Source organism: Cryptotermes secundus, unplaced genomic scaffold, assembly GCF_002891405.2.
Source record: "Cryptotermes secundus unplaced genomic scaffold, Csec_1.0 scaffold297, whole genome shotgun sequence".
NCBI lineage: Eukaryota > Metazoa > Arthropoda > Insecta > Blattodea > Kalotermitidae > Cryptotermes > Cryptotermes secundus.
Window position 1 is genome coordinate 31069 of NW_019721762.1, and position 24691 is coordinate 55759.

A 24691-nucleotide genomic window follows, 5' to 3' on the forward strand; every position below is an offset into this window, starting at 1 on the left:
TTTACCACCAGTGCCGTATGTTGCCTATTTACTCAACAGTCGAATGCTTTTGTCAAATCACAAAAAATTCCTAATGAATGATTGCATCTTTCCAACGTTTCTAAAATATGATTAGTTAATGTGTATATTGCCATTTCTGTGTTACTGTTTTCTTTAAATCCAAACTGTGCAAAAGACATTAAATTGTTTGTATGTATTTGTTGCTTTGTCCTATTGTACACCACTCTTTCAAAAATCTTAGAAAACTTATTAGTAATGATATTGGTCTATAGTTTGCCATAATTGCCTTCTCACCTGTTTTGTGACTAGGTCTTAATGAGGCAAATTTCATTCTCTCAGGATATATTCCATGCTCAAAAGATGCATTAAATATGTGACACAATGGTTTACTTATCTCAGTTATACAGTATTTCAATATCTTACTAGAAATGCCATGATATCCTGTAGAATCTTTTGATTTTTGCAACATAAGTATGCTGTTTATTTCCACCTCCGTTGTGGGTATTAGCCTCAGTTCAGGGAATTTATCAAATTTCAAAATGTCTAAGAATTTAATAGCTTCGTTTTTATTGGCACTTCTCGTTTCCAGATTCTCAGCTAATAAAGTATTTATTGAATGCTTCTACTACTTCCTTAGTATTGGTTACTTTGCTATTCCCCACTTTCAGTTTGGTTATATTATCTGGCCCCTCCTTTTCCCAGTTCCTTTATTAATATTCCAGGTTAATTGTATTTTGTTTTCCAAGTTATTTATAAGTTGTTGGTAGTACAATTTCTTAGCTTCTTTTATCACTTTCGATGATGTCATGCAGTACTTTTTATAGTATGATTCCAATGTTTCATCCTTTGACTTTTTAGCGAAGTTGTATAAAGCTCTTTTATGATTACAAGATGTTCGTATACCTTTGGTTATACAGTTATTGGTGTCTCTTTTCTTTTGTACGCCAGGGGAAAGCTGTTTTCAAAAATTGTTAAGAAGGTATTATGAAATTTATTAAATTTCATATTAACGTTCTCTTGATCATAAACTGCATCCCAATTTTCGTTTTGTAATGCCTGTTGGAAATATGATATGTTCTCGTCATTGATATCCCTAAATGCTCTTACACGGTCCCTTTTCTTTATCACCTGTAAATTTTCAAGTACTAAGATTTGTCCATCATGGTCTGAAAACCCATTTATTGCAGAATGGGTTTGAAATTTATTGAAGACCTTTTTATCTAAGAAGAAATGGTCTATGAGTGTGACAGAAGTGGGACCTATTCTAGTCGGACAGTCAATTATTTGAGCTAGATTATAAGTATCTAATAAGGATTGTAACTGTATTTTTTATGGTTTTCATTAAGGTAATTTATANCCCCTCCTTTTCCCAGTTCCTTTATTAATATTCCAGGTTAATTGTATTTTGTTTTCCAAGTTATTTATAAGTTGTTGGTAGTACAATTTCTTAGCTTCTTTTATCACTTTCGATGATGTCATGCAGTACTTTTTATAGTATGATTCCAATGTTTCATCCTTTGACTTTTTAGCGAAGTTGTATAAAGCTCTTTTATGATTACAAGATGTTCGTATACCTTTGGTTATACAGTTATTGGTGTCTCTTTTCTTTTGTACGCCAGGGGAAAGCTGTTTTCAAAAATTGTTAAGAAGGTATTATGAAATTTATTAAATTTCATATTAACGTTCTCTTGATCATAAACTGCTTCCCAATTTTCGTTTTGTAATGCCCGTTGGAAATATGATATGTTCTCGTCATTGATATCCCTAAATGCTCTTACACGGTCCCTTTTCTTTATCACCTGTAAATTTTCAAGTACTAAGATTTGTCCATCATGGTCTGAAAACCCATTTATTGCAGAATGGGTTTGAAATTTATTGAAGACCTTTTTATCTAAGAAGAAATGATCTATGAGTGTGACAGAAGTGGGACCTATTCTAGTCGGACAGTCAATTATTTGAGCTAGATTATAAGTATCTAATAAGGATTGTAACTGTATTTTTTATGGTTTTCATTAAGGTAATTTATATTTGTATTGCCACAAATTATCAGTTCCAATTTAAGGCTTACTAAATATGAAAGTGTAGCATCCAGCTGCTCAATAAATTGGCTGATGTCCCCATCTGGTACTCTGTAGAGACATAAAATACCTAATTTCTTATTACTTATAATTATCTTCACCGCACAGGCTTTGAAAACCTTCTCCTTACTTAACTTATTAAGATCTAGCTTTTGATATGTTATATTATTCTTAACTAATATACAGACTCCTCCATTCTTAGACATATTACTTGAAAAACCTGTTGCCATTTTATATTTTATCATGAAGAACATGGATTGCTCGTCTGCGCTCAAATGATGCTCACTAATTCATAAAATATCAGGATTATTATATACATCATTTAAAAAATAGCTACTTCTTCTCTTTATTTCTAATGCTTCTTATATTTTGATGATATATGACAAGAGAATTCTGCTGACTATTGTTTCCATTTTGAGTTATTCCCATAAAAAATTCCTCACTTCTCGTATTCAGGATCTTCCGACGTCTTCTAGGGGGAATCGTTTGCGACACTACACTGGCTATTCCCTGATCATCAACTGAGATTATTGTTGCACCCCTCCTTCCATCTTAGACTAATTGGCATTCCAATTTGGATTTCCTGCAGCTGCATTTCAATTTTTTCCATTAGTAGCGTTACTAGCTTGTCTTTACCTGAATTTCTTATATGTAGTCCATGATGTATAAAATCTTCTCTTTTTAGGTCTATATGCATCATAGTTGTATGCCTATCTTTGTTGGTAACATCATTCAACTTTAAAAACTTTAACCTCATTAACTATTGACGTTTCCATCAAATCATGCATATGGGGGCACCCATAATTATGATATTGGGGTGTTGATTCCCCAACAAAAAATGATATATCCACTAAATTCCTCTTGAGGTATTATTTTTCATAATGTCATTTGACCCTCCACAATATATGAGTATGTCCTTTCCTGTCAATCCACCAGTTTCCTGCTGTGCAGTTTTAGTCAACACTTTGACATTTGCTCCAGGTATACCATAGCCTATCACTTCCTATTGTTCTTTAAATTTCTCCTGTAATTCACTAGCAAAGCCCCTGGCATGACTGTCTCCAGTTAGCACTATTTTGTGTTTTATATTTATTTTTCCTTTTGCCAATTCCAATGTAGCAAGACTTTCCAGAAACATCGGATCGCCTAATACACTCTTTTTCTTTGTGTATTGCGGCGGTTGTACTCTGCTGATTTGCGTAGTATTTATGACTGGAATATTCTGAATAAGTATTACATGTAATGTTATGTGAAATATTCCTTTTTCTTATTCCAACAGCTCCCTCAGTCCGTTTAGTTCCCGGAGCTTGTAGTCCTTCATTGTTACACGTAGTACTCCTTATTTTTACTCGCTTAATGAGCGAAGTCCCGGATTGTGAGCTTGCTACATCAGTCTGTGTTTAGCACTCGTTCCGCTAGCATCTTAGTATCTTAGTGTCGCTTGTGATCACACATTTTTCCAAACTCGTGTTCAGACATATTATTTGTGATTTTTTTTGTGCAAAGTTTAATAACCCTTGCAAAAATGTCCCTGAAGAAAAAGCTGCAAAAAGACAGCCATAAGAGAATAAAAAAACCGTAGAAATGAAACGTAAAATCATTGAAAAGCATTGTACATTGAGAAGCATCACCCTAATAAGGCAGTGGCTATGTGCACTACAAATTTATTCAATGATAATGCTGTGTTTCATTTTCACTGAATTTTGAAGCGTCGGCAAAAACAAATGTCTCTAGACAGCTTTCTAGTAAAAAGGAATTAGATATATATATCATAAATAATAAACTAATTATTTTGATCTTTTTTTTTTCTGCAAATCGAATTCGCATTCCAGGTTGGTTCATTCCACATAGAAGAAAAGATGAAGATGATTCACGCTCCTTAACAATGCATATATAATTTTCTTTGAATAAAGGTTATACATAAAATTTTTTGAGTATTTTTTTTGGCATGGAATGCATTATCGTATTTTACATTAATTTATATGGGAAAAATTGTTTTGCTTAACAAGTGTTTCGCATTACACTTCTCCATTTGTTTTATTTTATTTACACTTCAGTGTCTGTGTATGTGAACTCCTTTAGCATGCATATTTTTGATGTCCTCTACCTTCACATTTTATACAAAATTTGTTTCCTTGGTCCTTACCGAAACTTCAATGAAAATAGTATAAATTACATCAAACTAACCAAACATAACTTTCCACAATTTGGATTTGTTCAGATATAAGAACAAATCTTGGAAAACTGAAGAATGTGGTCTGGGTATGTCTTTACGCAAATGAACTCTACCAAAAATTTACGTACCGGAAGGACAGAGGAAGAAGAATTGTGGATGGGATAAAATGTTGCAATCTTTAAATCTGCAGGCTATAAAAACATATGCTTACGTACCCTAATGTGATAAATATTGTATATAACCAGAGAGATGCTTTGGTGGACTGATGTATGTTTATTGTTGCATGGCGTAGTTATGTCAAAATGTCATACAAGGAAAACAGACATATATAAATGATTACCTTATCATAACATATTTAAACCAATCTGAAATAAGGATTTGGTGAATGTAATAATCCTGGTTTAATTTTTTATTTTGTCTCTGCATAAAATAACATCATTCTGTATAGCGCACATAGAATTCACAACCTGTGCCTCATGTTAAGTATGCGTGCACAGACTGTAGAAGTGGACTGGTACCAAAGAGGTTAAGTATTGTTTGCAAGTAACCCTGTGCTTGTTCCAAACACTTCCTCTACAGCAAACTGATTGTACCTTCAAAGCAATTCACAGTTTTATATTATTATTTATTAATTACAAGACATGTTCTTATGACGCTGGATAATATGAAGGTATGCTGTAAGAATGTCCAGTATCTGAATTCATAATCATTCAGTCTTGTTCAGATGACTCTGCTTGCTAAATCAAAATGACATTTAAAATTATGTATTTCCTTGCAGCCCCCAAATACCCCAAAGAGAGTCCAGGATGATGACAATGAAGAAGAGGATTATGAAAATGAATTTGAACGTCAGCGTAAAATGCGTAAAGTGGCTAAATCTCGTGCCAGGGAAGCAGAGCTGATTGAAAGAATTCAAAAGCCACAGCATAAGGAACCAGAAGAAACAGTAACAACAGAAAAACCAATAACAGATGAGGAGAGAGAAAAGATTTTGAAACTGGTCGAAAGTGAGGAAGTTGAGGTTTGTGTGCATTTTGTTTTGGGAGTATAAAAGATCAAATGAGGCCATGTGAGGTGAATGTGATTATGGTCGCATCACTTTTATTTGTTTTATGGCCAAAAATTCCTTTCATAGCATACCAGACACAGAGAATTTTTTTTAAAATCAGTCATGCAAGGAATGCTCAAATTTAATGGCATTCTGAATACAGCAGTTGGCAACATGATGTTCAGACTTAATAGGATGTGGGATAGCACCAAAGAGTTAATCGAACCATAATCTGTATCCTTATTAAGCTGACTCCATAAACTTGCTGTAGCATCTTGTAATGTTAGTGGCATTTTTCTTTAATATTACTAAAAGTCTTGTAATGATTCTTTGTTCTGATAATTTGTTCTCCATGTCTTTGACAAACAAATTGAAAAATGGAGCCAATAAAACTTTACTGTAACCTAAAATGAACTGAACCCCAGTAACTATTTGACACTGAACTGTAAAGTCATGTAGTCATGTGAAATGACATGTTGACTTTCCAGTGTTGACAGTTGCTTCATAAAGAGCCTGATTACATAATTATTAAACATCATACATTAATTTGCCTATCCCAGTGTATTGTGGGACAGCCTTTTGCATTTTACCTTCCTGATTGATTTAGATCAGATCTTTGAGATTCAGCATTCCATGGTTTGGCACCCCCCATGGTCCGGCACAAGTTCAGTTTGCTGAACAGCAACTTCACCTGCCACCAGCACTCGATGTCCATAGTTTGTCAATGTTTGTTTACATCCATCAGTTATGGTACAGTGCATACAGCACAGATGTCGGTGTTTTGCTCTGTAGTTTCATTTAGATGAAAGATGTTCAGATCTTTTAGTATTTCTTATTTGGTCTTTCCTTTTGTAGCCTCTAGCTCCACAAGAATTTCATTTCTGCATTTTCAGTTTTTTCTTTCTGCTTCTTTTGTTGTAGTCCATAGTTCAGATTCATGTGTAAGTGAATGTACCGCCATAGCTTTATAGAACTTTATCTGTGTCGCTTTCCTTGTCTTCTTATTCAGTGTTCTTCATATTATGCTTCACATTTGATTAAATCTGTTCACTTTTATTTTTAAATCTGTGTTGTTTGATACTGTAATTGTGTACCCTAAGTTATTAAAACTATTTACTTGTTCTTTCTTTGTTATTTACTTCTAAATATGGTTTATTTAGGTGTTTTAGTACCATCATTTATTGTCCATGGAAAATTCTGCGGTCCAGCTCTGGTCTGATACCAAGGGTGCTGGATTTGAGAGGTCTGATGCATGCACTGAATGTAAAGTTGTTGCGTTTCTGCTTATAATTTTCTCTTGCTTTCAGGGAGAAGTTTTGGATGACTCGGCACTTAAACGTCTCATTCTCCTCTTTGAAAAACGGGCACTCAAAAATCAGGAGATGAGAATAAAATTCCCAGACATGCCAGAAAAGTATGTTTTGCATTCCTAATTTTATTATGTTAGCCTGAATTTACATCTTTCTTTTTTTAATTAATGTTTTGTTTCTTCTCAGAATATAAAAAGACTTGATGTATGAGAGTCCTAACTTTCCTGCAGGTTTATGGAATCAGAGGTGGAGTTACATGAAACAATACAGGAGATGCATGCTGTGGCTACTGTACCAGACCTTTATCCCATTATGGTGGAGCTTCAGTCAGTTCCTTCTCTTCTGGAACTGCTTGCTCATGATAATACAGACATTGCTGTGGCAGTTGTTGACTTGCTTCAGGTATCTATATAATTAATATGTGGTAATATATTTATCTGTCTTTCATCAAAATTTAAACTTTGAAGTTGAATGTTTGGCACTTTTGCTTGTATCAGGAGTTCCAGGTTCACTTCAGAGCCAGTAGGATACATGTCCTGATCAAGATTATGGTTCGTTTTCTTCCATTCCTTGAAACAAATGCTGTACTGAAAAGTAGGCCATGACCATTCCTTTCCGCATCTTCCAAATTCAGCATTCAATGTCATTTTCCCATTCTGCTCTATATAACCTATGCAGTTTAAAGATTGCTATTCAATAAAGTGTGAAGAAATTCAGTCTGTAACATGGCCCACTGCAAAAGAATGGCCATACACCAGTTGATTTCAATTTATGGGTAGATATTCCACGGCAGAAAATTCTTTCTCTTAGTGCACACTTTTTAGCTCGAGTTTTCAGAGTTTTATTTTTATGTCATTTAGAATTACAAGATATATATGCAAGCATTTTTTCTTTAGAAATCTCTGCAGAGATAAGTTTGTTATGTGGTTCTGGTTGCAGTCTTTGCCCATTATGCAAAAGAGTTAATTTAAACGTGTGTCATAAAAGCCCATGTGAGTCATAAGTTATGGCCATAAATCTTCTAAGTAGGGAGAAAATCCTAGTTTTATACTTTAAGAAGATGGTATAAGAAGTCATGAAAACTGGCTACAAAAAATAAATGAAAATTATAATATTAGGAGAGAAATTCAAATTGAATGAAAAGTTAAGCAAGTTAATATCAAGTGAGATTAACAAATTTCATGGAGCTGAAACCTTCTTGAGAACCGCCAGTTGTCCAGCAGCTCAAGAACTTCAGAACATTTTATGGAACCTGAAGGTTCATTTCCATGTTAAAAAGAGCCCTCCACTGGTCCCAATCCCGAGCCAGATCAGTCCAGTCCATACCACCCATCCTGTCTCTCTAACATCCATTTTGTTATAATTATCTCCAGAGAGATGGATATGATTTCTGCTGTTGAACTCACTGTACTTCAACAAGTGGAGCTTCTGCCTCAGTTGAAGATATGGGCATTTTTGATCAAATTTATTAAATGTTCATCTGATCAAAGCATTTTATGCAGAAGTCATAAATGTAAGTAACACAAATGACATGTTGGGAGCTGGGATAGCTCAGTCAGTATAGCAATTATGGTATAGGCTGAATAACCAGGGGGTCAGTGTTCAGATCTTGGCAGGCACTGTTTTCCCTATAGCAACCACACTGGGTCCGGGTCCCTCCTGTCCTGTGAGTACTAGGGACTCTTTGCCCAGGGGTAAAGCAGCTGGAGTGTGAAATTAACCACACACCTCCATCTGCTGTCAAGTTAAGTATGCATGGAGCTATACCTTCACTGTTCCACCTGTCTTCATGGCATTGTGCTTAATTAAGCATAGCAACAACTTTACTTTTATCTTACATGATGATGGTGGAAATGTTTGTGTAAAGCAGTTTCTAGAAAAAGACAGTAATGTAGTGTATGTAATGTCTGACTGGTACAGGAATAATTATACGTGTATGGTCTTCATCTTATGGTACAGAAGTCATCAGGTTACTACAGCCAGTTATCTGTTACTCATTAACTGAAATGATTTGCATGGCAGGAGCTGACGGACGTAGATATTCTGCATGAGAGTGAAGAGGGAGCTAATAGCCTTATAGATGCATTGCTCAGCCAACAGATTTGTGCATTGCTTGTTCAGAACTTGGAGAGGCTAGACGAGACTGTTAAAGAAGAAGCTGAAGGTGTGCATAACACACTTGGTAAGTACTACATTCTTCCCAAAGTTATACAGAACTTTGTATTAAAAATGTGTGTGTGTTTTTTTTTTAATTCTGCTTACAGTGCCCAAAATGGTTTCTTGCTTGGCTTACTCTTCTTGTCTGAGGACTAAGTTGATATATTACCCCCTACCCCCCTCTATCTGTGAATTTTCCCAAGCCTACCTGGTGTTATAGCTCAGAAGACAGAACTCCTCAAATGTGTTTACTGTTCACAGTATATCTCACAAGTCAGGCAGAATTATGGATCCCTGTAGCTTTGAAAAATTGCATTCATCACCATCACTTTCAAGACCAAAGTCACTAATATATCACAGTGCCCAAAAGTAGCACTAACCTACAAGTATTTTAGGAATGGGAGAAAATGATTACAATAACCAAACACTTGTGTGACCAGTAATTAGAAATCACTCCCAATATTTAAAAAAATGAGATGGAGTTTGTAGGCAATATAGTACATCATGAATTTGGCTGACAGCCTCCCTCAGGCACCATTATTTCATTTTTAAAGGTATAAATAATTTCAGTCTACTGGGTGATAATATAGATACCATAAAGAAAAACACACACTTTAATTGACACAAGTAAGGAGGTTGGTCTAGAAGTAAACACAGAGAAAACTAAGTGTATGTTGCTGTCTCGCCATCAAAATGCAGGGCAAAACCATGACATAAAGACAGGAAACAGATGTTTTGAAAATGTGGCACAGTTCAAATATTTGGGAATGACGATAACAAATCAAAACCTGATTCAGGAGAAAATAAGAGGCGATTGAACTCAGATAATGCTTCAGCCCAGAACCTTTTGTCATCTTGTCTGCTGTCCAAAAACATAAAAATTAGAATATACAGAACTACAAGTTTGCCTGTGGTTCTGTATGGGTGTGAAACTTGGTCTCTGACATTAAGGGAGGAACATAGACTGAGGGTGTTTGAGAACAGAGTGTTGAGGAGAATATTTGGACCGAAGACAGATGAAGTGACAGGAGGTTAGAGAAAACTGCATAATGAGGAGCTTCATAACTTGTACCATTCTCCAAGTATAATTAGAATGATCAAGTCAAGGAGGATGAGGTGGGCAGGGCATGTAGCACGAATGGGGGAGAAGAGGAATGCATGTAGGATATTGGTGTGAAAGCCAGAAGGAAAGAGACCACTGGAAAGACCAAGACGAAGGTGGGTGGACAATATTAAAATGGATCTTAGAGAGACATGATGGGATGGTATGGATTGGATAGATCTGGCTCAGGATAGGGACTAGTGGAGGACTCTTGTGAACATGGTAATGAACCTTTGGGTTCCATAAAATGCTGGGAAATTATTGAGTAGCTGCAAATTTGGCTTCTCCTCAAGAAGGGCTCAGCTCCATAAGTAAGTAAGTAAGTAAGTAAATAATTTCAGTACCAGTGCCACCCTAGGATTTTTCATGGCACGGATTGAATGCAACAGATAGTTACTAAATAGTCCAGCACAAATAATCAGAGCTGAGGGACTTTTATAAAACAAACAATTGTGTCATCATAAATCACAGTAGGTACAAAATATAATAACAGATAGAAACCAAAGGGTAGATAATACAAATAAAAACAGTAGATCAGATGGATCTGTAAGGCTCATAGACCATTTGAAACTACAGCTGTGTCACACATGCAACATAGTTGTAGGTGTCACTAGTGTCACTGCCACTCAGGTTTGTGCATCTGCCATATTGTTGTTACTGACTGTAGGAAATTAAAATTTATGAGTTGAATGTGGTCTCCAGCAGTGTAACATTCATTGGGGATTGTATGAAAGTTGGTTATCTTATACATATACACAGCATGATGATCCCACAAGCGTGCTTATTTCCTCAAGAAAGAACAGTAAACTAAAGATCTTAAATAGGTGTCAGCACCTCACATACCAGGTTCATTGTAATAATCAGACTGAAAGTACATATGTAGTATACATAAAGAGTGCTGTCTTCTGGGATATAACAACATGTAGTCCGTTGAAAGTCAACCGATGTTTCGGAGGAATATATCGCTTCCATCTTCAAGTTTGAGTAAGCTGAGCAAGATACCAGCATGAAAGCAGGTGGCAAACTCTGCTGTGAGAACCTCAAATTCTACATAGTATACATAATTTACTAATCAGAGAGAAAATGTTAATAACATGGCTATGAAAGTTTTGTGAGAAGGCAAGATTTATTCAGTTTTATGAGGTATTGTAAGTAAACAGGTCACAAATGGAAGTAGAACAGCTGTAATGGATGTAATAGATTTTCTATGTGTATCACTAGGTAGCAGCACAGTCAAGCTTTATGACAATCTAGGTAGTAAATGTGCATGCTGCATGTTCAGAGGCTGGTTTCAGTAGTAAGAGTGGAGACCATGCTTGAGGAGTGTACTATCGAAAAGCAGCATTGTGTTGTGCGTATTTTGTGGACAAAATGACTCACTGCAAAGGATATCCAAAAGAAATGCTTCATATTTACGGTTGGAAGTGTTTATTGTGTAAAGTGGTTCACAACTAGTTTGAGAAATTCTCTCAAGGATATTCAAAAGTCATAGATGATGCCCAACCAGGTTATGCCCTCAGCTGGGAAGGTTTTGTTTAACGTGTTTTGGGTTTCTGAGGGCGTACTGTTAGCCCATTTTCAGAATTGTGGTGAAAATGTCAGTTGTGCGTTGTACTGTGAACTTCTTTTGAAGCTTCGGGACAAAATTCGCAGAAAATGTCCAGGCCAACTGGCAAGAGGGGTGCTGCTTTATTATGACAGTGCAAGACCCCATACAGGCTGAGCAACCCAGGAGAGAATTCAAGAACTACAGTGGGAACTTCTTGAATATCCACCTTACAGCCCGGACTTCACTCCTAGCGACTTCCTTCTGTTTGGTCTGGTGTGCAACATTTCGCGGATATCAAAGAGGTTGAAGCAGAGGTGCAGAAGTGGCTGAGACAACAATCAAAAGACTTATATGCTGCAGATTTCAATGCACTAGTAAAGCAAAGGGCAAGTGTATTAATGTTGGTGGAGGAAATGTCGAGAAATGTTTTTTCCAGGTTCAAATATCACATGTTTTATGTTTTATATATATTTATGACCTATTTACTGACTCTCCCTCATATGAATGTAAGCGGTTTGAGTCCAGTAATTCATTTCATTGACAGCAATATTTGAGAACCTAGCAGAATTCCGGCCTGATCTATGTGGAGATGCAGCAAGACAAGGGCTCCTGCAGTGGTTGCTTAGACGCTTGCGGGTGAAGCTGCCATTTGACAGCAACAAACTCTATGCCAGTGAGATCCTGTCCATTCTGCTTCAGGATACGCCTGATAACCGACAGATGCTTGGTGACTTGGAGGGCATCGATGTAATTCTGCAACAGTTGGCCGTATGTATTTCACATCACAGTAAATCATTAAAATGTTGTGATGTATTTACCTGAAAATCTAGTGAGTTTTTTCTCCAACATTTTTGCTTTTAAATCTGAGATGCATGTCATATTTGAGGATTATTTTTCCTGTACCATTAGTTTTTACTGAAATCAGAACATTAGTACTTGGAATTTTATTATGCACCATTACAGTTGTGTGATGTTATATATTGAGGACTAGAATAAAATTCCATGCTTGGAGAAATATGGCACTACAAATTAATAGTAATGAACCTAACACTATTCTGGGAATTGAAAAAATGTGCATGCATGTCAGTGATTGGTAGTAATGTGAAGAAGGAATTTAGTGTGCACAACAAGAGTAAAATTGGTTTCATATTTTTCATTCTGTTTATATTGCATAAGGAGTATTGGACCCAAATTTTCATTATTATTGACTGGTTTCAAATGTAAACTGTGTCTAAAACATCTTTGAGAATGTGTAGATCATTATGTCATCATTAGAATGTTACTACATTCTATTTTCAACGTGTGATGGGAATCAAAATCGTCATATGAGCGATATTATGAATACATGACTTTTCTTCTGGAAGGTTGCCTATTTGAGGTATCCCATATTTTCAGAGGTGTTTAGATGTGCAATAAAAATGTTTTTATAGAGACAAGAATTGTAAGAAAGATAATGTAATCATGCATGTAAAATAGTTCTATTGAGAAATATAATTTTAAAAATTATCTTGGTCCATCCTGGTCCGTCACACTGGTAATAGTATAAAAGATTATTAATACCGTCCAGTGTGATTGATAAATGTTTTTTCTTTTTTTCTAATCTTCCGTCTGACTGAAACATGTAAAGGGTGAAAGATTAAAAAAAGAATAAGAACATTTATCAATCACGCTGGATGGCGTTAATAAGAATTTATTTACATTTTATTCATGTGGTTATCGTTGGAACATTATTTCATAGCAGTTAATAATTTTTTAAAGATTCCATGGACATTGTGAACATCTTTCACTTTTTAACCTGACATTACATTTTCCACACAGAAATTAGTGAGTAAACATACCTAAACAGTGAAGAAAGCAGTCTTCTGGGATTTGGCACCATGTATCACCACATATACACGGTGCCAAATCCCAGAAGACTGCTTTCTTCATAGTCACTGCCGTGAAAGCCTCAAATCTTACATACCTAAACAGTATATACAATATTTCTGAGTTTAGAGTAATCTTGATTTTTGTGTCCTTTAACACAGTTCTATAAGCGGCATGATCCAACATCCAATGAAGAGCATGAGATGATGGAAAATCTGTTCAACTGTTTGTGTTCCAGTCTTATGTATGCTCCCAACAGAGAGCGTTTCTTACGTGGTGAAGGTCTGCAACTCATGAATCTGATGCTCAGGTGTGTCACTTAAATTCATGAAACTGGGAGATATTGTAGAAGTATTTGCATAGAAGTACATCTGGCTTTGAGTACTGTATATATGCATGTCTAGTTACGTTTTATAAGGACAGATAGGCTACTGGCATCATCAGCCCCCTGTATTTGTGTGTCTGCCTCATGAAAGTCTCGAACTATTTCATGGCTTTTTATGAATCTTCAGTTGTAAGTTTTTTATGGCCTTGTTCATTATAAATAAGGTGTAATAAATAGGAGGGGTGGTGGTAATTAACAGGTTGGTATAGTGGTAATGCTCTAGACTTGTATTTAGGGTCTTGGTTCAAATTTCAGATGGGGCACAAGCTATCCTGATTGTAGTTTTCATGGTTTCCCTCAGTCCCTCAAGATAAATGCTGGAATAGTTCAAGATAGGAGGAATCAGACTGAATCCCTTGGCATTCTTGATGATGATATTGATAGATGAATATGCAGCATCAGCAGAATGATATTTATAAGTACATTGAAGAAGGCCTGCCCTGATGCCACACTGTATGCCTGAAATCCCATGTGGAATCTTCTGGGCCTCTGAAGTGAGAAGCTGACAACTAACTTCCAGAGCCATGGAGTGGTCCATTAAACAGTGTGCACTCATCTGAATGACAAGCGAAATTTATTGTGATCGATTTATATAGTTTCTCCCTTCTGAAAAATAAATAAAAATCAGGAAATACAGTGATGGTTGAGTTCATTAAATTGATTTTCAAATAAATATCCGTGTCATAACTGAGAGAATGCTCCATTTCTGCTTTTTTCTTTTTATGTGTTTTGTTTAGGAGATAACAGAAGTTTAGGGATGGGCAGGTGGACAGACACAGTTAGCTGTCAGGATTATTGGCTTTTTGGACTTTGTCCGTCATCCAGTATTCTAAGGGACCCAGCAGAGTAGATGTCTTCCCCCCCCCTGGTCCCCCAAGAATGGAAACAGATACAGTTTTCGAAACATTGGGTTCTCTAGGTTTTAGAATACCGGACAATGGCCAAAGTCCAAAAACCCAGAAATTCAGAATGTTATACACCATGTCAGAACCCTTTGGACTCCACTGTTAGCTGTTAATATAAAGATTGTAATTTGTTCATCAGACAGTGTGCATTTGTTATTGTGCTGCGTCATGTGATACTATGTGATTCAAGATGTGTTTGGTCTGTGCTGCAGTGTGAACCATCCAAACTCTCAGATGCCTTTATCTGGACACTCAGCGAATTCTTCATTCTTATAGACCACATCTGCTTCATAGTGACTGATATCTGTATCACAGGAATTCATATTTGCTTCATGTGATGAAAGGAATCAATGTTTGTGTTCTTACAGAGAGAAGAAGCTGTCACGGAATGGTTCTCTTAAAGTTTTGGACCATGCTATGTCTGGACCGGATGGGAAAGAAAATTGTAACAAATTTGTAGACATCCTGGGCCTCCGTACCATATTCCCATTATTTATGAAAACACCTAAGAAGAATCGACGACGTATTTTAACAACAGAAGAACATGAAGGTACATTAAATTGGATATTATGCGTGGCATTGCAATTGCAAGCAGCATTTCAGCATAACCAAAGTTATATAGGAATAATGGCAGTAAAACAACATATAGAGACACAGTGTATCAATATAGCCTAGATCTTGTAACAAAATATTAATTGCAAGAGAAAATTAAAGCAACTATACCAAAATGATAATTCAGGGATATTGTAACCAAATATTTATTTGACACAAGCTAAAAAGCTTAGACCTAATACTAATGTATTTTATCCTTTTAGGTGTATAAATTGTAGTAAGGTGGTGGCTGTATGATAAAAAAATGCATATACATATATATATATGTATGACCAAAAGATGGCTAATTGAAAAGGGTCAGTACATGTAGCCATAACAGAAAACAGTAGATGTGCATAACGCATGAACATTTATGTACAGCATTGGTTGTGCAGTAATATTCCAATAATGAATATATAAATATAGGTTGACAGCTGACAGTGTTCTAAGTTGCACCTGCAATGAAATTCCATTTCACAGTGGGAAATTTGATCATGAACATTATGTCTGTAGTAAGAGAACAAACAGTACCATCCATTTTGAAAGTTGTGCACTTATATAATTCATGAAGCCCAAAGTTCATGTCTGACAAAACAGAAAGAGAGAAATTTTATATGCAAGGAAAGGTAACAACAGAGAAAGTAACAATTTAGAGCAGCCCCAAAGCACTAATATATAATACCACTTAGACAGTTAAACAAAAAAGAATAAACATATAAATGTATAGGAATAGGTACAGAATAAGACACAAATAGTGAAAGAACAATTAAGAACATTTAAGTGTTAATTTAAAGTGTAAGAGATTTTTGTAAATTTATAGATAATTAACCACGTGTAACATTTAGAATGTTAGTAGGAAAGACATAACTGGTTGCATGAAATGCAACATTAGAATAGGAACATAAGCTACAGTTACATAAATTGTAATGAAGGAGTTACTGAAGACATTCATAGTACATTGCTGAGGCTTTGAAGAGAAGACTTTGAGATAAAGACATGGCACAAGACCTGATTTTAGACTGATTCCGATGTGCACACATAGGAAGATAAAGACATTTCTCCTCAGAGGATACCCTAATGTAAGTAAAGATATCATAGTCATTACCATTTTCTGAATAACAATATGTTGATGAATTTGTGGTTTTTCCTGTATTATAGCAGTTTAGTTTTTTTCCCTTATCCTAGTAACAGCAAAAGAGAGTCTGGGTTTTCCACTGCGTCGTAGCAACACCAGAAGTTAGCGTTTGTATTCCTTGCATTGTAGACAGCAGAAGATAATTTGGCGTTTTCCCCCATGTACTAGTAATGGCAGAAGATAGCTTGGGTTTTCCGTTATCTTAGCAACAGCAGAGGATAGTTTGGGTTTTTCTCATATTGTAGCAACAGCAGAAGATAAATTTGGTTTTCCCCATATCTTAGCTACAGTCTCATTGCTGTGACAGCACCAGTGCCTTTCTTACAGGGGAAGTACTGGGAAGTGAGTTGGCTTGGACTCAAATCCATGCATGTAGCAACAGAGTTATCAGTTTTTCTAGGGCTGCGCCACAGCTCAAGCGGTTAGTTGCTGGCTTTCTACTGCGGCGGCCCTGGTTTGATCCCGGGTCTTGTCAAGTGGGATTTGTGGTGGACAAAGTGGTGCTGGGGCAGGTTTTCTCCGAGTACTTCGGTTTCCCCTGCCTATCTTCATTCCACCAATTGCTCCACAAGCACCCTCACCTATCAACCTATCATCTGGGGCTGGTATAATAGGCCAGAAGTTGCCACAGTACAAGGGACTTAGTCCCACCCCACTAGCATTAAAAAATTATCAGTTTTTCTTCACTTGTCTCTCCAGATTAATGTTTTCTGTTTTCAATTTTTCTGTGATGTACCATTTTGAGGAAATGTGGGACAGATGGACAGATAGACTGGTGATATGTATGTGTGTGTGTGTCTTGAAGCGCTGGGTTCCCATATCAGAAGCTCAAACTGCAGCACTCTGTAACATTGTGGGTGTGTAATTTGTTAAACAATTTCCTTCCTATGTAGAACATGTGGTGTCAATCATTGCAAGTATGTTACGGAACTGTCGGGGTCCACAGCGTCAACGTCTTCTTAGCAAATTCACAGAAAATGACCATGAGAAAGTAGATCGTCTGTTGGAATTACATTTTAAATACCTGGAGAAAGTAGAAGAAGTTGACCTTGAAATAGATCGTGATCGGAGGGTAAGTTGTGCCTTTATACAGAATAAGAATGTCTAATATACATATATATCTTCACTGCAGTTTAGCTTATATTTTAGACAGAATGTTGAACCTGAGATTCTTCTTGTGATACTTATTTCTATCTGATATAAGTAGGTTTGATTTATCTTTCAGGATCAGGGAAACATTTTTGTCAAATTAAAGAACACTTCATTTTGTATTGGTTACATTTTTCAGTCACTTTATTATACTTACCTGTGACATTGTTCCTCTACTGACAGCATCTCTTTTTACTTCATTTCAGTTGCAGTAATAACCATATAATAATTACTTTCAGTAACAAATAAAATATGTGTGTTTATTACAAGGACTGTTCAAAGTGTCCATTAATTAAAAGTAACCATTTTTTTTTTAAATGGAAACAGCAACAAGGAAGCATGATGTGATTGAATACCTTAGGAAGTTGGGTAAATGAGAAGTCTGCATTCAGTTTACTTACTTACTCATGGAGCTGAGCCTTCTTGAGGAGAAGCTAAATCTGCAGCTACTCAAGAATTTCCCAGCATTTTATGGAACCCAAAGGTTCATTACCATGTTCACAAGAGCCCTCCACTGGTCCCTGTCCTGAGCCAGATCAAGCCAATCCATACCATCCCATCCTATCTCTCCAAGATCCATTTTAATATTGTTCACCCATCTACGCCTTGGTCTTCCCAGTGCTCTCCTTCCTTCTGGCTTTCCCACCAATATCTTATATACATTCATTATCTCCCCCATTCATGCTACATGCCCTGCCCACCTCATCCTCCTTGACTTGATCATTCTAATTATACTTGGAGAAGAGTACAAGTTATGAAGCTCCTTATTATGCAGTTTTCTCCAACCTCCTGTCACTTCATCCCTCTTTGGTCAAAATATTCTCCTTAACACCCAAACAGAACCACAGGCAAAATTATAGTTTGTATATTCTAATTTTTATGTTTTTGGACAGCGGACGTGACGACAGAAGGTTCTGGACTGAATGGTAGCAAGCACTACCAGAGTTCAATCTCTTCTTAATTTCCTCCTGAATCGGGTTTTCATTTGTTATCGTTGTTCCCAAGTATTTGAACTGTGCCACATTTTCAAAACATCTATTTCCTATCATTATGTCATGATTTTGCCGTGCATTTTGGTGACGAGACAGTAACATACACTTAGTTTTCTCTGTGTTTACTTCTGGATCAACCTCCTTACTTGCATCAATTAAAGTTTGTGTTTTTTTCCTTATGGTATCTATATTATCACCCAGTAGATTCACATCATCGGCATAGACCAGCTGATATGTCCCGTTGATTTCAGTCCCACCTTTCCTTTCTGGACCTTTTCAATGGCATATTCTAAAGCAAAGTTCAAAAGCAATGACAATGAAGCATCTTGTTTTAGACCATTTAGGATAGGAAAATGTGTACCTATATGGACTTTACTATACGTTTCATTTAAACATATTTCTATCAGCCTAACTAGTTTCATGATTACCCCAAACTCTATGAGATGAATGTACAATACTTCCCTCCTAACTGAATCATAGGCTTTCTTGAAGTCTATGAATAGCTGATGTACTATCTTATTGTACTCCCATTTTTTCTCCAATATCTGATGAATGCAAAAGATCTGATCTGTGGTTGATCGGTTATGTTGAAACCCATACTGATGATCCCCAATAATTTCATCTCTGTATGGACTTAACCTTGAGAGAAGATTATTGGATACAATTTTGTATGAAGTTGATAGCACTGAGATCCCCCAATAATTATTACAGTCAGTTTTATCACCCTTCTTGTGAACGGGTACAATAATAGATCCCTTCCACTGATCAGGCAATTTTTCCTTATGCCAAATAGAAGCGATTAGCTTATGGATCTTAGAATGTAATATTTCGCCTCCTGCTTGAATAAGTTCTGCCAGAATTTGATCACTACATGGCGATATATAACTTTTCAGTTTTGCAATAGCACATAGCACTTTAAACAAGTCTGCATTCAGTACAGGACATAATCCACATGGGAATTTATTAACTGGAAAGTACAAATTTCCAGTGGTGTTAGAAGCTTACTTGATAACATACATTAACTACAAAACTGTGGGTATAGTATTTTAAGATATTCCATGGACATTGTGTTCTTGATTGGTTTTTCCATGCTGCTGCTGAGGAGATTGAATTCAAGTGTTGTGTGGAATGTATTCGCTATAAATAAGCACTTGTATCTGTCATCTGTTTTCATCAACCCGTGTTTTTGTATCGTGGTACTCATGAAACATAAATAATAACTTCTCTGTAAAGATATTATAACGTGTTTGGAATCCAGAAGAGTCACTTCTATGGAAACACTAGAACAGACCATTGCATAGGAAGTAACAATAGCGATACTGTAATCCCAACAGTGAGCCGTTGTATCGAGAATATCGAATCTCCACAGTTATGAGGAATACATGGAGCGTTCCCACAGAGACAACGCAATAACAATGGGTCATTGCGTAGGAATTGTGGAATAAACAAAGCAGCGTTTCCCCGGTGATAGACAATAGAAGGCATTGTATAGCAACCGCTGAGGTTATAAAAGCCCAGCTTCCACAAGAGTGAATCTGCGAGTCGTAAGAGCCGACGAAAAGGGAAGTCTCAATTCTGAGACAGTAAAATAAGGTCACGAGTCCCAAGGGACTTGGACCCAAGAAAGACTGCACTGGCAAGGGCCAGCAGCATATACAAAAGAGACCCGTCCTCTCATCAGAGAGGGCGCAAGACAAAATCATGACCGTAACTGTCAAACAGTAATAAATATCTGGTCATGAGCCCCAGGCTCGACACCAAGACTTACTGACTGACTGACCGTCAGTCGCAATGCGACTTTGACTTTGAATGAGTTAGTTGGAATATAGTAGTCACCAAAGGAACTAGCCTGGAATTAGCCTCCATAGAAAACAAGTCTTCAGAAAGCTGCCGCCGCAAGCAGTATAGTATTTGCCATAGTGTACGCAGTCATTGTAATACTGCAAGTGCTAACAATTGTAAAACGTGTGATTGTGTAAGTGTGAGGAACAATAAAGGTTCTACGGAATTTGGGACCTACGTGAATTTATTTGTTGCGTGACACACAAAACACGTAACACTGGTGTCAGAATTGACTTCAAACTTTAACACGCGTCCTACACAAAAAAAAAATGGAGAAACACGACATGCAACGAATGATGGAAATGCTGGCAAGAATTGACGCCAGTGTAAAATCAAAACAGGTAAAAGCAGACGCCAAGCAGGCCAAGGCCGACGCCCGATATGAACAGGCGGAGGCCGATAGAATGGCCAAGAGGGAAGAAAGGAAGGCTCAGAGAGAGATTGACCGAAAGGAACTAAAATAAATGATGGAAAGGATGATGCAGTCCATAGTGGGTCATCGAGAGGTCCCCATAGTAGACGCCATGATAATGCCGGTCGGAGAATCGAGGAAACGGCGTAGGGACCGAAAACTGGCCACGGAGCGCCGCAGCCAGAAAGCGAAGGACTCTGTATGGGAAAATCGCGAACCCCCGAAGAAATTGGCCGTCACGCACAGAAGGACAACACGCCGTGTGGGACTGACACGGAAAATGCAAGCCTACAAGAAGATGCCCCATCGCGCGACAGTGGAACGACGCATGAGAGACATCTGCAGGCTGAACACAACCCCACGCGCGGCAGTGGCACGTTAAAGGAGAGATACCTTCAAGAAAGAACGGACCAAAGTTCAGGATGGGTGCCAGAAGAAATATGTCACCGCTCCCGGCAGGATGTCCCTCTGTGCATCAGTGCACAATGCTGGGGATACATCATCGGGAACATCCTGACCAAGAACAACGTCGCAAGAAGAACCTCCAGAGGGCGGAGACCCCAGGAGAAATCAGAGGGCAGCAATGGACCAAAAAAATGGCACAAAAGACAGCAGCTGCATCATGGGATCGAGGGAACAGCCAGCCGAACCCTTAGGAAGAACCAAGGACTAGGGATTGAGAAACGAATAGTTGGGACTCATACCAGCCTGAAGACAAAAATGAATTGGACCTTATGGAGGGGTCGACCCCCTCTGAAACGAAAAAAGGGAAACTGCCTATATGGGAGGAACCGGTAATAGAAGTACCGGCCTCCCCAGAGAGAACGAATGAAAGGGAAGAATGAATGTGAGACAAGGCGACTGACAAATTCTCGGCTATGGAAGTGCTCGGGGCGAGCACCACTGAGGAGAGGGGTGGATGCGGTTGGACGAACGGCAGAGAACGTTGCCAGGAGAACACTGCGGAATCGAAACAGAGGGAGAACCTTTAGGCTGTTCGGGGACAGACAACCTTTAGAAGGGAGCAGTGGAAACGCTAGAACAGACCGTTGCATAGGAAGTAACAATAGCGATACTGTAATCCCAACAGTGAGCCGTTCTATCGAGAACATTGAATCTCCACGGTTATGACGAATACACGGAGTGTTCTCACAGAGACAACGCAATAACAATGGGCCGTTGCGTAGGAATCGCGGAATCAACAAAGCAGTGTTTCCCCGGTGATAGACAACAGAAGGCATTGTATAGCAACCGCTGAGGTTATAAAAGCCCAGCTTCCACGAGTGAGTTAGTGAGAGTCCCCACCTGTGTGGAGGCGGTTTCGAATACCTCCACCATGACCCTGCGAGTCGTAGGAGGCGACGAAAAGGGAAGTCTCAAATCTGAAACAGTAAAATATGGTCGCGAGTCCCAAGGGATTCGGACCCGAGAAAGAATGCGCTGGCAAGGGCCAGCAGCATACGCAAAAGACAGACCCGTCTTCTCGTCAGAGAGGGCGCCCCACAGAAACAAGCCCGTAACTGTCAAACGGTAATAATTATTATCTGGTAATGAGCCCCAGATGGGGCTTGATGCCAAGACTTACTGACTGACTGACTGACCGTCAGTCGCAATGTGACTTTGACTTGAGTGAGTTAGTTGGAATGTAGTAGTCGCCAAAGAAACTAGCCTGGAATTAGCCTCCATAGAACACAAGTCTTCAGAATGCTTGAAAGTTCACCCAACATCATTTCCATTCCACCACATAGGCCTACTGACTTAGCTTTGTCCCCCAGAAGATCATGTTCCTTTAGAATGGTATTTAAATTTTCTTTGTGGCGACTGTATTTGCGTATCTGTGCCAGATTGTGACTTCTCCATCCACACTGGCAAATCTGTGATACCCTTCAGTTCTTCTTCCCCCTTTCCATGTTGATTCTTTATCATGGCAGAATCCCTTGCTGCCCCTCTCTGGAGAGTTAACTCTTTCTGCAAGGCATGTACAGTATATTGTTTTCTGCCTCACGCCACCTTTCCTTCAGGTTCACCATAAATTCACGCTGCACTGAGAATATTTTTGGAAATTGTTCCAGTTGATCTTCAGGAATTTCACTCGGCTTACGTGTTTCCAGAGTGCTTGCAATGGCCTGATATGTTTTGGTAATCGTCATAAAATTTTCGACCAACATATGTTTTGAGTCTTCTGTTCCACGCGGGATTAAGTTGTGCCCTTGACTTTCCTCAATTTGCGACATCCTGCTCATTATATGGTTGAATTGTTTTGTATTTAATCAAACTCATTCACCGTACCTCTCTTCAGCGCGCTAAAGACGGAACGTGTTTGGAGTAGATACTTCCACGGTAACGCAATAACAGCGAGCCGTTGCGTAGACAATGCCAAAACAATGAACACGTTTCCCCGGAGATGAACAACAGAAGGCCATTGAGTAACAACGGATGAGACGAAACACGTTACCGGTGTATAAAGAGTGTTCCCAAAGCAACGGATTGCCGAACATGTAAGATCGAACCTTGGCGAATGGTGTCTCGTATCCGGTCCGCAGAATACCTACATAAGCCGAGAACGACAGAGCTAATTAGCCTTCATACAACGCAGTTGGAAGCTAGTCGAGACGTCGCAGAAGTCACGTGACACCACAAGCGATAACAATTGTATGGTGTATAAGTGAGAGTGTCCAATAAAGAGTCACTAAATCCAATACCCACGTGAAGTTATTTGTCGCATGACATACACAACACGTGACAATATTTTAGAATTGTTTGACGAAACAGATATGGATGTGTTTTAGTGACATATGAACGTAACTGTATTTTCATTTGGAAGGTATGCCATTTTCATTCTGCAGGATCTTGATGAGGGAGATGAGGATGCAGAGGAAGAGCGGAACTATTTGCGTAGGTTAGAAGGAGGACTGTTCACACTACAGCTAGTGGACTACATTCTTCTTGAAGTTTGTACTGGGGGACCATCTACCATAAAGCAACGTGTTACCCAGATTCTTAACCTGAGGGGCGGCTCACTGAAAACCATCAGACATGTCATGAGAGGTAAAGGTCAATGTTTTCTATATTTAAAGGAAAAATTTCATAAAATAGATGTAAATACCAGTTAAATAAAAAGAAAAAGCTCTTTCCAGACCAAAAGTCCCTTATGATAACATACGTGGCCAATGTATTTGGTGTTCTTCTTTCTCATTGGTGTTCATGGCCTGGTATATTGCCTTACCTTTCTGATTTATGTAATGTATATTTTGTAATAATAAGTTTATTACTATGAGAATGTAAATGAATCACAGCTACGAGTGTCAGGTGCAAGAAATGGTATATATATATATATTGTGACATGTTGCGAAATCTGAGCCCCCCCNCACTATATACTTACTACAGACAACAATTTTATGTTACTAGGGATGTGCTTTATCCAACCCCACCCCCCAAATTCAGATCTGTGGTCAGAAACTTCTGATGAACCTTTTCTTCTGCCAGTATTTAATCACAGATTTAGGTGCAATGGTTCTCATAGTTCATGGGTAATTAGTGTAGATGGCTCTCATTAACCTTTAAACGCCAGACTTCGAAATAGTGGTAAGCTTGAGCTGGCCGGAGTTTATTTAAATGCCCGCTGCTGGTGCGCGTTTAAATGCCTGTTGCTACTCTGCATTTAAATGTCCGTTCCTATTAGGCGCTTAATCAATTTTAAGAGTTGTGTTTAAAAATGCTGTATCTTGCTCAATTTTTATGATAAATGGATGGTATTAACTTTGTTTATATCAGCAAAGAACATAGTGTCGCATATTATAANAACATGGCTATTCAAGAAAAAGCTAGAGGGGTCCCTTCTTGAGTGCTAAGACCTTCCTTTAGAGCTGCAAAAGTTTATTGCCCCTTCTATTTGAATGAGCAGACAGCTGCATCGTGGCTAAGATACAGAGTGTGATCTGTTTTCTGTGCATTCGTAGTGAAATCGAATACTGTAGTATAATTTCAGCCTATA

General features: G+C 37.9%; 1 protein-coding gene across 1 annotated transcript in view; it reads left to right on the forward strand.

Annotated features, from left to right (window-relative positions):
* LOC111875641 (beta-catenin-like protein 1) overlaps positions 1-24691 on the forward strand; it is a 33886-nt gene that overhangs the window by 7584 nt on the left and 1611 nt on the right. The window contains exons 2-10 of the mRNA XM_023872038.2: positions 5033-5275; positions 6610-6716; positions 6843-7014; positions 8635-8794; positions 11965-12188; positions 13448-13596; positions 14945-15126; positions 17196-17374; positions 23544-23745. Coding sequence (XP_023727806.1) covers positions 5033-5275; positions 6610-6716; positions 6843-7014; positions 8635-8794; positions 11965-12188; positions 13448-13596; positions 14945-15126; positions 17196-17374; positions 23544-23745 — 1618 coding nt within the window. The remainder of the gene's footprint in view (positions 1-5032; positions 5276-6609; positions 6717-6842; positions 7015-8634; positions 8795-11964; positions 12189-13447; positions 13597-14944; positions 15127-17195; positions 17375-23543; positions 23746-24691) is intronic.